At 42.0% G+C, this 15,154-nt stretch overlaps 5 protein-coding genes across 5 annotated transcripts in view; 2 read left to right on the top strand and 3 right to left on the bottom strand.

Moving 5' to 3' along the window:
• PKNH_0314100 (SICAvar, type I) overlaps positions 1 to 2,447 on the bottom strand; it is a gene marked incomplete at both ends in the record, with an annotated part of 29,874 nt that extends 27,427 nt beyond the window's left edge. Inside the window, 2 exons of the mRNA XM_039113829.1 lie at positions 1,303 to 2,209; positions 2,331 to 2,447. Coding sequence (XP_038969441.1) covers positions 1,303 to 2,209; positions 2,331 to 2,447 — 1,024 coding nt within the window. The remainder of the gene's footprint in view (positions 1 to 1,302; positions 2,210 to 2,330) is intronic.
• Positions 2,448 to 6,275: 3,828 nt separating this feature from the next.
• On the bottom strand, positions 6,276 to 7,836 carry PKNH_0314200 (conserved protein, unknown function; the record flags this gene model as incomplete). The annotated part of the gene is made up of 5 exons (XM_039113830.1): positions 6,276 to 6,444; positions 6,643 to 6,866; positions 7,112 to 7,294; positions 7,485 to 7,695; positions 7,802 to 7,836. 5 exons carry the CDS (start codon positions 7,834 to 7,836, stop codon positions 6,276 to 6,278), a joined length of 822 nt encoding a protein of 273 aa, XP_038969442.1.
• Positions 7,837 to 10,335: 2,499 nt separating this feature from the next.
• PKNH_0314300 (conserved Plasmodium protein, unknown function) lies at positions 10,336 to 11,357 on the top strand (the record flags this gene model as incomplete). The annotated part of the gene is made up of 2 exons (XM_039113831.1): positions 10,336 to 10,755; positions 11,031 to 11,357. 2 exons carry the CDS (start codon positions 10,336 to 10,338, stop codon positions 11,355 to 11,357), a joined length of 747 nt encoding a protein of 248 aa, XP_038969443.1.
• A 1,294-nt stretch (positions 11,358 to 12,651) lies between these two features.
• Positions 12,652 to 13,209, top strand: PKNH_0314400 (conserved protein, unknown function; the record flags this gene model as incomplete). The annotated part of the gene is made up of 1 exon (XM_002261074.1): positions 12,652 to 13,209. The coding sequence occupies one exon, from the start codon at positions 12,652 to 12,654 to the stop codon at positions 13,207 to 13,209; it is 558 nt and encodes a 185-aa protein (XP_002261110.1).
• A 579-nt stretch (positions 13,210 to 13,788) lies between these two features.
• On the bottom strand, positions 13,789 to 14,791 carry PKNH_0314500 (uncharacterized protein; the record flags this gene model as incomplete). Its single annotated transcript, XM_002261075.2, has 4 exons — positions 13,789 to 13,974; positions 14,123 to 14,371; positions 14,564 to 14,627; positions 14,757 to 14,791. 4 exons carry the CDS (start codon positions 14,789 to 14,791, stop codon positions 13,789 to 13,791), a joined length of 534 nt encoding a protein of 177 aa, XP_002261111.2.
• Between the last annotated feature and the right edge of the window lie 363 nt (positions 14,792 to 15,154).

Raw genomic sequence — 15,154 nt, forward strand, 5'->3', positions numbered from 1 at the left:
CCTTTTCCTTTTCCTTTTCCTTTTCCTTTTCCTTTTCCTTTTCCTTTTCCTTTTCCTTTTCCTTTTCCTTCCCCTTTTCCTTCCTTCCCCTTTTCCTTCCTTCCCCTCATTCCTTCCCCTTTTCCTTCCTTCCCCTTTTCCTTCCTTCCCCTTTTCCTTCCTTCCCCTTTTCCTTCCTTCCCCTTTTCCTTTCCCTTTCCTTCATTCGACTTCCCTTCTTTCCTCTTTCCTTCCACTTCTCCTTTCCCTTCCACTTCTCCTTTCCCTTCCCCTTCCTTCTGTCCTTCTTTACTTCCACTTCCTTTTCCTTCCTTCCTCCTTTAAGGCCTTCTTTCCTTACGCACCCCATACTAAACACTCTTTCCTTACCCCTTTTCCTCTTTCCTTCTTTCCCTTTCCTTCTTTTTCTTCCCTTTCCTTCCCCTTCCTCTTTCCTTCCCCTTTTCCTTCCTTCCCCTTCCTTCATTCCTTCCATCATTTCCTTCCTTCCCCTTTTCCTTCCTTCCCCCAACCTACATTCCCTTTCCCCTTTCCTTCTTTCCCCTTTCCCTTCACTCCCTTTTCCTTCCTTCCCTTCTATTCCTTCCCCTTTCCTTTTCCTTCCCCTTCTTATTCCCTTCTCTTTCTGTTCCTTCTCCTTCCCTTTCCTTCTCCTTCCCCTTTTCCTTCCCCTTTTCCTTCCCCTTTTCCTTCCTTTCCTTTCCTTCTCCTCATTCCTTCCCCTCATTCCTTCCCCTTTTCCTTCCTTTCCTTTCCTTCTCCTTACTTCTTTCTCCTTACCTCCTTTTTCATTCCCCCCTTTTCCTTCCTTCCACTTCCTTCATTCCCCCCTTTTCCTTCCTTCCACTTCCTTCATTCCCCCCTTTTCCTTCCTTCCACTTCCTTCATTCCCTTTCCCTTTCCCTTTCCATTTCCCTTTACCTTTCCCTTTCCCTTCCCCTTACTTCCTTCCCCTTACTTCCTTCCCCTTACTTCCTTCCCTTTCCTTCCCTTTCCTTCCCTTTCCTTCCCTTTCCTTCCCTTTCCTTCCCCTTCCTTCTCCTTCCCCCTTTACTTTCCCTTCCCGTTCCTTCATTCCTTCCCCCTTTCCTTTCTTCTCCTTCATTCCTTTCCCTTCCCGTTCCTTCATTCCTTCCCCCTTTCCTTTCTTCTCCTTCATTCCTTTCCCTTCCTTCTCTTTCCCCTTCCTTTCCCTTCATTCCTTCCCCTTTCCTATTCCTATTCCTTCTATTACACAAATACAGAAATAATATAATGCACTGGTATATTAATAATGAAACACATTAATAAAAGAGTACTTACCTGCTTTTTTCTTAGATTCCTTCTCTATCTTCTGCACTGCTTCGGTTATTTTTGTATTGTCCAATGTAACACTACCACCCGCAGCACTGTCCGCGACCATCTCTTTAAGTACTTCTCGTATTTTGTTGTCCGATAATTCAATTTCATCGTTCATGAGTACTTCTGCTAGTGTGGACGCTGGACCACCATTCTGGACAGAACTGGTGTTGTCCAATTTCAGGAAGTCTACCATGGTACCTGCATTCTCTTTCCTTAATGCCTTCAGTTCCGTGCCGTCTGCCCCTGGCGCCTTTCCCCCGTTACAGACCGTTGGCCAATAGTACCACACGTACCCCACCCTCCAGGCTCCCCGTGGCCCCTTCTTCGTTAACTTCCAATCGTCTTCCTTTTTCCTATCTTCATGGGCCCACTGCCTGATGGTACTAGCGAGGAGGGATTTACCGAACATTAAATGTGCGGGAGCAATTCCCTCACACTTATTCAGTTGATGCTGAAGTCTTTGTCCATTCTTGTTCAAGTGGCCCCTTAATTCATTGTCCATATTAGACGATATCTCTCCTATGATTCCCTCCATTTGGCAATGATCTCCGTACAGTTCGTTCAGAGCGACAGATCCAACAATACAACGTGCATAAGCTTGAGCAGGAGTAAGCTCCGTAACATCGGATGGATCATCGTTCTCACCTCTACCATTATTCTCTCTCTTTGTTTCCACACCACTCATGAAATATCTTATTTCGGCTATTCCTTTACATAAATTCTTCAGATATTCATTCTTCCCACTTCCACCCTTACTCACAAGCTTCCCCACGTGTGCACACAGACCAGATATTTCCGCTGATCCCGGCTGCATCAGGGACTCCCTTAATTTCTTCCATGCTTCTTCCAAATTATTCTTCAAGGTGTACTACAAGGAAGAATGCAGAAAGGGAAGGGAAAAATATATTTTTTGCAAAAATAATAAAAATATATATATACACATATACATATATACATATACATACATATATGTGTATGTATTCACTTACTTCAATTCTTTGGGCCCCCTCCGCGGGATCCTGCACCGTACCCGTAACTGCAGTTGCCCCTTTGGCATGCTCCTCCAACCATGCCCTGAAAAAATCATTGCCCCCCACTGTCGACATTGTGTGTCTTTGTTGTCAGGAAAACTATATATACATATATATAATATAGAATTGAAAAATATATATATATACAATGAAGAAAAAAAATATATATATATATATACATATATTATATATATATATTATGTATAGAATTAAAAAAGAAAAAAACTATGTATATACATATTCTTTCCTTTTCCTTCTCCTCCTCCACTCCACGACCCACACTTTTTTTTTTTTTTTTTTTTTTTGCTACAAAATATTCCTCTATATATATCCTTTCAATTCGACACATATACATACATATATATATATATATATATATATATATATATATACGTATATGTATATGTATATGTATATGTATATATATATATATATTCTTCTCTTTCCTTTTCTTTTCTTTTCTTTTCTTCTTTACTCTTGAACTACTTCTTTTTGGAAACTACTTCTTTTTGGAACTACTTCTTTTGAAACTACTTCTTTTCAAACTACTCCTTTTCAAACTACTCCTTCAAACTACTACTACTATCCTTCTTTTTTTTTTTTTTTTTTTCTTCTTTTCTCCTCTTTTACTGCCTTTTATTCTTTTTATTTTCCGTTCCTTCTTTTCTATTCCGTTCCTTTCTTCTTTTCTTCTCTATTGGTTCTTTTCTTCTATTCGTTCTTCTCTTCTTCTCTATTCCGTTCCTTTCTTCTTTTCTTCTCTATTGGTTCTTTTCTTCTATTCGTTCCTTTCTTCTTTTCTTTATTTCGTTCCTTTCTTTTCTTTTCTATTTCGTTCCTTTCTTCTGTTCTTCTTTTCTTTATTCCGTTCCTTTCTTCTTTTCTTCTCTATTGGTTCTTTTCTTCTATTCGTTCTTTTTCTTCTTTTCTTTATTTCGTTCCTTTCTTTTCTTCTTTTCTATTCCGTTCCTTTCTTCTTTTCTATTTCGTTCCTTTCTTTTCTTTTCTCTATTCCGTTCCTTTCTTTTCTTTTCTTTATTTCGTTCCTTTCTTTTCTTTTCTATTCCGTTCCTTTCTTCTTTTCTTCTATTCGTTCCTTTCTTTTCTTTTCTATTCCGTTCCTTTTCTATTTCGTTCCTTTCTTTTCTTTTCTTTATTTCGTTCTTTTCTTCTTTTCTTTTCTATATTCCGTTCCTTTTTCTTCTTTTCTTCTTCTCTATTCCGTTCCTTCCTCCTCTACTTCGTTCCTTGTGTTCTATTTCGTTCCTTCTTTCTTTTCTATTCCGTTCCTTTCTTCTTTTCTTCTCTATTGGTCCTTTTCTATTCCGTTCCTTTCTTTTCTTTTCTTTTCTTTTCTATTTCGTTCCTTTCTTCTTTTCTTTCTTTATTTCGTTCTTTTTCTTCTTTTCTTCTCTATTTCGTTCTACTGCCTTTTATTCTTTTCCTATTCCGTTCCTTTCTTCTTCTCTTCTTTTCTTTATTTCGTTCCTTCTCTATTCCGTTTCTTTCTATTCGTTCTTTTCTGTTCCGTTCTTTTTCTTCCTTTCTTTATTTCGTTCCTTTCTTTCTTTTCCTTTCTTTTCTATTTCGTTCCTTTCTTCTGTTCTATTTCGTTCCTTTCCTTTCTTTTTTATTCCGTTTCTTTCTTCTTTTCTTCTTTTTTCTTCTTTTCTTTCTTTTCTTTCTTTTTTTCTTTTTCGTTTTCTTCTAGCCAGCTTCTTAATAAAAGGAAAGAAGGTTTGAAAAGAAAAGAAAAAGAAGAAGTATGAAGGAAAGGTTCTTTCCTAGGTTATTAGAACACTAATATGGCCTGGTACTTAACCACCCTAAGGGGGGAGTGAAGGAAAACTGCTTAGGGTGGGGGGTGAAGGAAAGATTGTTTAAGGGGGAGGGGTAAGGAAAGACTGTTTTATGGGGGGGGAAGAGAAAGACTATTTAAGGGGAGAGGAAGGAAAGAGTGTTTAGGGAGGGGGGAAGAAAAGAGTGTTTAGGGGGGGGGAGAAGGAAAGGGTTGCTTAAGGGGGGGGATAAGGAAAGAGTACTTAGGGGGGGGGTAAGGAAAGAGTGCTTAGGGGTATAGAAAGACTACTTAGGGGTAAGGAAAGACTACTTAGGGGTAAGGAAAGACTACTTAGGGGTACAGAAAGACTATTTAGGGGTAAAGGAAAGACTACTTAGGGGTAAGGAAGGAAGGTTTAGGGGGAAGGAAGGAAGGTTTAGGGGGAAGGAAGGAAGGTTTAGGGGTAAGGAAAGAAGGTTTAGGGGAAAGGAAGGAAGATTTAGGGGCAATGGAAGGAAGGTTTAGGGGGAAGGAAGGTTTAGGGGGAAGGAAGGTTTAGGGGGAAGGAAGGTTTAGGGGGAAGGAAGGTTTAGGGGGAAGGAAGGTTTAGGGGGAAGGAAGGTTTAGGGGGAAGGAAGGTTTAGGGGGAAGGAAGGTTTAGGGGGAAGGAAGGTTTAAGGGGAAGAAAAAGAAGGTTTAAAGGGAGAAGGAATGGAGGAAAGGGGAAAGGGGAAAGAAGGAAGGTTTAGGGGGAAGGAAGGAAAGAAGGATTAGGGGTAAGGAAAGAAGGTTTAGGGGGAAGGAGAAGGAAGGTTTAGGGGGAAGGAAAGAAGGAAGTTTTAGGGTGGGGGAAGGTTTAGGGGAAAGGAAAGGAGAAGGGGAAAGGAAAGGAGAAGGGGAAAGGAAAGGAGAAGGGGAAAGGAAAGGAGAAGGAAAGGGAAGGAAAGGGAAGGAAAGGGAAGGAAAGGGAAGGAAAGGGAAGGAAAAGGAAAAGGAAAAGGAAAAGGAAAAGGAAAAGGAAAAGGAAAGGGAATGAGAAGGAAAGGGAAGGAATGAAGGAGGGGGAAGGAATGAAGGAAGGGGAAGGAATGAAGGAGGGGGAAGGAATGAAGGAGGGGGAAGGAATGAAGGAGGGGGAAGGAATGAAGGAGGGGGAAGGAATGAAGGAGGGGGAAGGAATGAAGGAGGGGGAAGGAAGGTTTAGGGGGAAGGAAGGTTTAGGGGGAAGGAAGGTTTAGGGGGAAGGAAGGTTTAGGGGGAAGGAAAGAAGGTTTTCGAAGAGGAAAATGAAAGAAGCTTTATGGGGAGGAAAAGGAAGGAATGTTCTGTTTAAGGAAGGAAAGTTCTGTTTAAGAGAAGGAATGTTCTGTTTAAGAGAAGGAATGTTCTGTTTAAGAGAAGGAATGTTTTGTTTAAGAGAAGGAATGTTTTGTTTAAGGAAGGAATGTTTTGTTTAGGGGAAGAAAAATAGCTGAAAGGACACGTAAAGCAATGCAGCGGAAAAGAAGAAATTAAAAAAAAAAAAAAGAAAAAGGAGAAAAAAAGGAAAAAAAAGAAAAAATCGTTCTAATGCTACGAAAAAGAAAGAAGGATCCATGTCCGCAGGTAACCTTCGTTTGGGATAGCTATGTGTGTAATTTCACCTTCCCTTCCCTCAATGGTCCTCAGGAACTATCTGTAAAAGTTCTCCACCACGGGCATCGACGACAGTGCCAGTAAATGAGGTCCCCCTTTCCTCCAGTGTTGCATCTAATCGTAATTGCGTACGTACGCCTGTGGATATGCACTCAAGGATATCGTGCCCACTCAGTTCAAAAAGGAACCCATTCCTAGTGAAGTTAAAGAGAGAGAGAGAAAAAAAAAAAAACGAGGGGAGGTAGGATAAACTGCAAATTGGCGACGCCCCCTTCTTCTTCCTCCCATTCCATAAAGAACAAATAACTTCGTCCATTCATGTTTTCCGTTGGAAAAGAGCTTCAAAATGTGTACTCCTTCACATCGCAGGAGTATATGACCCGAATGGCTGCCCCTGCATATCGGGCACACGCACGTAGATATATGCACATGGGTGGATCAACATGTGCACAATCTACATGGTGCTTCCAGTGTGCGCGACGTTCCTCTCACACCAAGGGATCAGCCTCCTGAGCGTTGTCATTTTCGAAGGAAGAAGCCTCGCTCAGGGTTTCCGTGTTAATCCGTATTTTCTGCCCAATATGCTCGTCCTTCAATTTCTTCGCGACGCGGACTATACTCGTGGATGGTTTGTACTTGGCTTCATTGATCCAGGCCCTGAAAAAAGAAGGAAAAGGCCCATGGAAAAAGGGGAAAACAAAAACAGAGCATAACAAATGGGGCAAATAAATAGTGCAGGGGAAAAAATGAGAAAGGAACATTCGCCCCTGTCCATGTAAACAACATCATTCTTCCGTATGTCCACGATGGGGACAAACTTCCTTACGCCTTCTTCCGGCGCCCCACATTACGTACTTAAAATCGGATTCCCTCAGCTTTGAGTATGAATGATCATCTTCCACCACCTCCAGTCTTCCCTTGCCCAAAGGCATGGAGGAAATAAGCTCATCGCAAACACTTATGGGGGTGGTCGTATCCCTAGACCCATGTACAATTATTACATATGGGAACGAGGACAAGTCGGTTTCTGAGTTATGCGTAAATTTCTGGAATGTTCTCACAGAAGGGGACACAAGAACCTGTGGGGAGGAGAGGTGAGGTTACAATGAGTTGGCAGAGGTGAACATCCACGTAGGAATGGATACCCCCCAACCGCAGCAATCGTAGTAATCACCCGCAACCATAGAAACCACAACCACCTTATCGAACGAAGTCGAAAAGGCGTTTCTATGCTTAACAAAAACGTGCCATGGCGTCCACACACAGAAGAGGTGAATGGAGGGTTCGAGTGGACTACTTCCCGCCCCAGATCCCTTGTCCTTACAAGAGGCTTCTTCCCATTCCTATAGTTCAGATTCATGGCTACCACTGCTCCGAAGTACATCCCAACAATCACATCGGGGTTGTACATCTTCACCTTCTGTTCCGCTTGCTTAATCGACTTCTTCATTATGTAGTAAAGAATTAAATGAGATCCGATGAAATATATGACTACGACAATGACGATCTGCAGATGGGAAGTAAACGGCATCGACAGGTGAGACAAACATCAGAAAGCAAGGAGGGAGCACAAGGGAGGAGTCTTCTACTTTTTCAATTTGTCTCCTCCGTGTTCGCCCGCCCCAAGAGCCCTCTTTGGTCACACATAGATGCATGTGCCCCCATACACATATAACGGTATCCTCCTCCCCACTCACCGACAAAGCCACAGTTATCGAAAGAAAAAGTAAATCTGAAAACTGGTAAGACACATAAATATTAAACAACATCACACACACGATGAAGAATAGGAACAAAATGAAAGAGCTGATACTGCGCCTCTGATTTATGCTGGCCACCATAAAGTTCTTTTTTCCTACGGCCTTCTCTATCAGTTTTTTTTTCCTGCTTCCTCCAAACACGTGAAATCTGTCAGGAAAGTGTGCGGTTGGGGGGGGCGGGTGCTTACGAAATGGGTGTGCACTTGTATGTGGACACACATTCGATGCGCTGAAGGGGAATTGGATTTACTCACCCATGAATGTATAGTGTCTTTATATTATCCTTCATTCTGTATACACCGCTGTGGTGGATGTGCTATGTGTACGGAGTCCTTCCTCCGAAGAAGGAGCTGGAACGCGACAAGAAGGATGAACGTAGGGACAAAATAGTAGGATTGTGCCAGTCCAATTTAATTCCCTTCCAAAATAAAAACACTTTTGAAGCGAAATGTGTGCGGCAATTAAAAAAAAAAAAAATGAACAAAGATCGGACATAAAACATGTGCAAAAGGAATACATCCTCCTGCTAAGTATGAGCCACTTCGTCATGAACTGCAGCATTTGTCAGATTTTTACGTACATAAAAATATTGTAAGTTTAAAAAAGATAAAATGAGAAAAGAGTAACACGAGTTTCAGTTTTATGAAGCGTGGGAAAATAATTTTCCGTTGTCTCTTTCTCTTTTTTTTTTCTTTTTTTAAAAGTGTACACTGCTAAACGTGGCTACCTGTTCTCATATATTTTTTTTTTTTTTTTTTTCTTGTTCAGGTAAACATTGCAAATGACATATGTGCAGAATACTCTTGGCTAGTGGTAAAATTCGCAGGCATTTCTTTTTTTTTTCTTTCTTGTTAATGCGAAGTAGTGAATTTTTTCTTTTCAAACCTGCATAATTCATGACGTTGTTCTGTTCGCTGTTCCCCTTTTTGGATACTCCTTTTTGTGAAGAGAACCCATACATATTTCTAAATGTGTTCTTTTTTCTTTATTCAATGTTCATGCGGGGAAAAAAAAGGAGTAAGCATTATTCATTCCCTTATTTCCCAACTGCGACAACGAGTTCGGTTAAGCCCCTTTAAGGGATGAACGGAGGGTCAAACAGGAGAGCGCTAAACAGATTGGCAAAACGAGGGCAAACGTGCCCGGAATTTTCACTGCGTTAGGCGTGAAGAAATGTGTGCGCACACAGTACATGTGCTAATTTCCCACAGTTACAAGCGTTGCTGTAGTTGTCGATGTTTCTGATCAGCTTCCTACGGTACGCGACCATTCCGCGTAATTTTCAGGAAGAATTCCTGAATAGAAGGCCTTCTCTTGGGGGAGGGGATTTTTACGCTCACGCGGCTGTGTCGCTATGCACATATAAGAGTGTGCCCTAATATTATTCTTCCCTCTTAAGTGCTTAAATGATGAGAAAAGGGTACCTTATTCATTGTCCTCAACGGAGATCGTGAACGAGTGTAATTTTTCGCGATGAGTTCACTCTGCCGAATGGAAAGGTAGTCTACGCTTCTACGTAGTCCCTGAAAGGGCTCTCAGTGAGCCTCCCATTAACCTTTCGGCCATTTCCCAAATGTAGGAGCTGTTACGTCCTATAAGAGTTCAGGTGGAAATAAGCGCAACACACTTGTGCAAGTTGTAAAAATTGAGCATGAGATGATATAACGCAGGAATGTGTGCAAAGTTAAAATTTTAAACTATGGAAAAGAACAAATAAGAATTTCCCTATGTTGTCAATGATAATATGTGACTCAGCTGTTATTCTTTAAAAGGTTTCTTCGAACCGAATGTGACATGTTCTAAAATAACCACGATGTTTTCTTTTTGCTAGTTCTCCTCTTACCTTCGTGTCCCCTCTTCATGCATGCAAAAGGGGAAAAAAGTAAAATTTATTAAAATGCACAATTGAGCGAAAGAAGGGCAACTGAAGGGGAAAAAAAAAAAAAAAAAAAATTGAATTGTCTATTTAATCCCCCGTTCTTTCTTCGTGTAACATATGAAGGCATAAATTGTGATGCTTCTTATATGACAGAAAAGGAAAATAAGTTTGCGTGTTCATTCACTTGGAAAACTTTTAAGAATTAATGTTTTATTCTTCATCGTTCCGTAGCTCCCTGCTTCGCACACCTCTGTTCTGCTTCCTTCGATGTTGGTTTGACTCGTTTCCCCCGTGCCGCCCTCCCTGCTCTGTTTCGCTTCGCAAGGCAGGACCTTTGTAAACATGCAAATTTTCAGGTATGAGCGCAGCGATGTTGTAAATTCGAACGAAGCTTAAATGGGGCCATATGCAGATTGGCTCTTCTATTTTCCCTTATGCGCGAATTAAGAACATCTGGAAATTTTTACCTGAGTTTTTTTTTTTTTTTCCCATAATGGCTGTATAATTCAGAATTTTTTTCCTGAATTTTTTTTTTTATTTTTTATTTTCCCATAATGGCTGTTTAATTCAGAAATTTTTAGCTGACTTTTTTTTTTTTTTTTTTTCGTCCCCTTCTTGGCTTGTTAACAAAAGTAATGCAACACCAGGGAAAAGTTAATATGTCCAATTTGGTTGCACGCAATATATTGTGGAAGATTCCGAACATTTCGCTGCATTTTTGTCTTTACTTTGAATAGAGTCTAAAATGATCGCGATTTAAGAATAAAGACAAAAAAAAAAAAAACGCCTAAAATAATGTCAACACGTGTGGTATACACAATCAAGCAGAAATGTACCTCACGCGTGTTCACAGGCGTACATACAACCTGAATACAACTGGCTCCACACTTTGCACATCCACATGACATCATGGAAGAACCAATAAAGATCCTGTATCTTCACATTTACGAAGATACGAAAACGAAGAAAATTAGAAAACTGTTGGAAGAGAATTATGGGAAGGATAATGTAATTTCCTCCAAGGACAAGTCAAGAGTTGTGGATATTATAATACTAGTAGTCATATACATATTGTGCTTGTGCTGTATTTTCCTCATATTTCACTTGCTTTTTACAAGCATCCCATATATCTACATGCTAATTATGCCATGCTTCTTCGTTACAATGGGTGTTTTCTTTATTGCCTCCACGATTATTTACGAGATTTTGTATCGCCGCTGTCTAGGGAAGGCCAACAAGCTGTTCGACACACTGAAGCCGAATGTCATTGTGGGGTATCAGTTCGGGTGCATTTTGGCCATGCACCTGTCCGGCGTGCGCATTCCGATGGTAACACAGAGGGGGAATAAAGTGATGCGGCGAATTCACGGTCACTCTCCGTTTAACGTGTTGCCGCTTCTCTGCTTCACCGATTCGACGGATCCCCGCTGTCATCCCCCGCAAGGCAACCGTACCTGCTGAAATATGCCCTTTTTCTTCGAACGGGGTTCAAAAATTAACGGTGGACAAATGTATCCCCCGACCGCACTTTCCGGCACCGTCCGTATATTGTCGGTCTACTTATTTTGATTTTTTTTCCTCCCCTTCCCTTAACCCCCTCTCAGGTGTTAGTGTCCCCCGTACAAGAAAATATATTTTCCTCGAAGATACGGAAGACTGTAAACATAGGCGACTATCCATATATCATATTTGTTCACTCCACGAAGGACACGAAGCGGAACCTCAGCAAAACTTTAGAACTTGTTGAATCGATCAACAGGCAAAACTGCCGAGTCGAAATAGTAGAAGAAGGACACAATTTTGAGTTAATGAGCGCATCTGATTACAAGAACTGGGTGGACGAGGTGTACGCCCAGGGGCAGGATGTCGGCAAAAACGCAGCCCCCAGCAGTACCACAGTTGAGGAGTCTATGTTTAAAATTGACGAGTAGGCTAGCCGTAAACGTGTGGTATGGCACGTGTTCAGGGGGGGTTCATACGGATTGGGTTATATGCCGCTGGACCATCCTTCCGCGTCGACCGTTTTGTAGGCGATTCCGAGGTTGTTCCAATTGGTGTGACGGAATCATTTAAATTCTGGCACATGATGTGGTGCCTGTCTGTGTGCTTCATTGGTTGATATATTTTTTGCTTGATTCTTTTTTCTTCCTTTTTTTTTTTTTTCTTTTCATTTCTTGGGATTCTCCCCTACACGTGGCAGATGGTGCACACAAATTGGTGCATCTTAGCTTCAGTAGAGAATTGCCCCTTTTCCTCCTTCTTCCCCCCTTTGCCCCTTTATGTAGCTTCGAAAATGTGTATCGTTTATTTGCCCCGTTGAGGGTAGGAATTGCTAAGGCAAAGACGCGGGAAAACCGTAAAATGGCCACGTGGAGAAAAAACGGACAGCGACGAGAGACAATCCCTTAGGGGTACCCCAAAAAAGGAGTTGTCCCGTCGTTCAGGCGCCCTACGCGAGTGTAAACGGCGTCGAACATGTTCTTCACGGGGACACTGCTTCTTTCAGTAGCTATTCGAGCCTGTTTTCATTTTACTTTTTTTCTTTTATTTTTTTTTTCTTACCTTTCATTCTTTTTTTTTTGGCAAAAAAAGTATGAAAGCACCATCGAAGTGAGAAGGAGCGGCGTTGTTAACATCGCCTTCCAAGTTGTGCTGTGACACCTGACCATGAAAAAATTGGCTTTTAAAAAGGAAAGGGCAAGTAAAAAGGAGAGTGTTTGGGGAGACAAAATGGCCAGAACTTCCAGTTCTTCCCCCTCCTGATTCATCCGTTTTTTGCTTCCTTCGGGTTATACATTTCTGGGGGCAATTTCACTTGATCAATTTGTATAATTCGACTAGCACAAAAAAAAAAAAAAAAAAAAAAAAAAAAAAAAAAAAATTCATCGACTTCGCCAAGTAGCACCAATTTGTTTAACCACATAATATAACTTCTGAGTGAAATGCTAACGCAAGTAGGAGACACTGCTCACTCCGCAGTTGTGCCTTCTTAGCTAGCCCCTTTTTTCTTTGACATGATGAGAATAGGCTTACGTTTGGCCTCTTAGTAAGAGAGTAACATTTCCTTCCTTTCTTCGCCCCCCCTTCCCGTCGTGGCACGAACCATTCGCTGTAGCATATGTACATTTTGTAGCATAGGTGCATTCTTCACTTTTCCATATTGTGAACCCGTACGCGCGAGTAACTCGCCAAAACTTGAGGTGTCCACTCAGCTACATCACCAAAATGGTCGAGATAAGGCTGACAACGAAGTACACGAGCTGCGAATTCCACCTGGATTTTAACGAAGTCAAACTACCAGATGATGTGAATATACTAAAAGACTTAGAGAAGGAGGTAGAAAATTCTATTTACCATTTAAAACGATCAAATGATGAAATTAAAAAGTTTGATCCGGAAGGTGCAGATCAGGATCTCCTCATGGCTCTGAATGAGAATAGATTTTCTTTATGTAGGAAGGAGGAACGGTTGCGAATAATTAAGGATAAGATACGTATACTGGATGGACCTGCTCCTGATTCTGTGGGTCAAACAAATATGGTAGCTACCCCAGTAGTATGCACAGGGGAGATGAATCAGCGCGAGGGAATAGCTCAGACTCTTGCCAGTCAGATGGGCGATCAGTATATTAATGATTCGGATGGAAACGGTGCGAATGACGAAGATGATGCGAATGGGAAGGTCTGTAGCGAGGTTCCTCCTGTATTAGCGGAGGCAACAGAGGAAAAGAAGAATTCTATGCCCAAGCCCGGAACACTTGGGGGGGGAGGCATTTACCTGTAGCATTCGCCCTATATTGTGGATGCACATAATGTATGTGTGCGCGTGTGTGTGCGCACAGTTCCTGCGAGTTCGCAGTTGTTACTTTTCCATGTGTGATTTCACCAAGGTGGCTTCCCTCCTCGAGGGGAAAGTGGCGCTCACCTGATCATACGTAAATTTTATTATCATTTCACCAGGTCATGTCATTATTATTTTTTTCCTTAATTTTTAAGTCGCCGGGATAGACATGTTGAGAAGCGCCTTCGTCCGTGGATGGACACTCACCCGGTGTGTCCTACCAAGCGTGCGATCGAAGGCGTGAGCGGTGATACTGCTACGCACGTGAATGCACACCTCTTTGTCTCTGCCAAACCTTTGCATTTAAATTTAGACGAGTATTCAATTGAAGAGCCAATTGGGAGGGTACCACCTGTTCTATAGGGGAACGTAATACTCGCTCCTTCAGAAAAAAAAAAAAATTCAAAGGGTTAAGGTACGGCGCTTAGCAGGATGGGCGGTTACGTATGGTTATGGGGCCAAATGGCTACGTGGTTACGCGGCCAAATGTCTACGTCGCCAAGGGGACCGGCTGCTCTCCCATCAAAACATGACGTCGAAAAACATGGTCAAGAAAGTGTAGGAAATGTAGCACTGCAGGAAAAAGTAAAGTACTTCAAAAGCAAGGACGAAGGAAAAGAAAAAGGCGAACACGCCACTCGTCATGGTGGCGAGTATAAGCTTCATGAGCTCGCCAAAGACGCAGAACGCCATCAACGGCCGGACAGCCTAAAAGGGTGGGGAGGAAGAATTCGTTGTCGAGTGGTCTACATTTCTCTGAACCGCTCAGGAAATTGAAAAAAAGAAAAAAAAAAAGAAAAAAAAAAAAAGTGCGTTATCGTGAATAGGCGTGCACACGCTGTCGCGGAGGACTTACCTGAAACGTTGTCCGCGCCATGTAAATGAAGAAGAAGCGATAACTCAAAATATACTTGATGGTAAATTTTGTCATGTCGAGGAAGCTGACGTAGTGGTTTAAGGCAGGCAAACTTCTCATAAGTTTGAGGGGACCGATGTCTTCCCGTAATTTTTCGCTATAGTACTTGTACACTTCTTTTTTGTCTCTGCCCATGGATCTGTTGATTGGTTTCGTGGTTCCGTACCTTTGGATGAGACAACCCATGGCCTGAAAAAAAAAAAAAAAAAAGGAAAGAGGTGCGCGTGTGGGTGGTGAAGATATGCCACGGGGGGAAGTACCCGAACTCCGTACAACTATTTCGCAATTACACAATTTAGCAACTTCCCAATTTGGCAACTTGGAAACTCCTAAACTTTGTTCCGTTTCCATCCTCCAGTGGAGGGGATCTATTTGCCTTACCGATGAGTAGGCCTTGTACGTATTGAGGGCGAGGGCATTACTTTGCCACAGGTGGGGACCGATCCTGCAGTGGAGGGAAGGCGGTAAGGAAATGAGTTGTGCGTTGGCTGCCAAATGGGGGGAGGCAACTCCCGGCCAGCCGAATGGCACGGCGGGTCACATTTGTCCTTTTCTCTTTTTCTCCTGTTCTCACCCCCCAGTCAGTTTCCCAAACACATTTCGGCTCATCTTGTCAGGCGAGGCAGGCACTTATTAGGGGACTCATCTGCATTTGGTTTCTTCGCAGGCGGTGAGGTGATAGTCCAAGGAGCCTAATGGGATAACGGGCTGAATTGTGACACGAGGTTTCCCTTTCGAGGTTGACAAACTGGAAGAGGTATACACGCGCCAACGAAAAGGAAAAAAAAAAAAAAATAAATAAATAAAAAAATAAAAAAAATACATATATTGTATACATCCTATGGTATGCTGTGACGCCACGGCAAACCGAAGAGGGGAGTAATTTTTTACAAAGTGCCAATCAATGAAATCCCTCCCAAAAAAAAAAAAAAAAAGGAAATAAAAATGAGATGACTGAGTTACACGGTAAAG

The sequence above is a fragment of the Plasmodium knowlesi genome (assembly GCF_000006355.2).
Source record: "Plasmodium knowlesi strain H genome assembly, chromosome: 3".
NCBI lineage: Eukaryota > Apicomplexa > Aconoidasida > Haemosporida > Plasmodiidae > Plasmodium > Plasmodium knowlesi.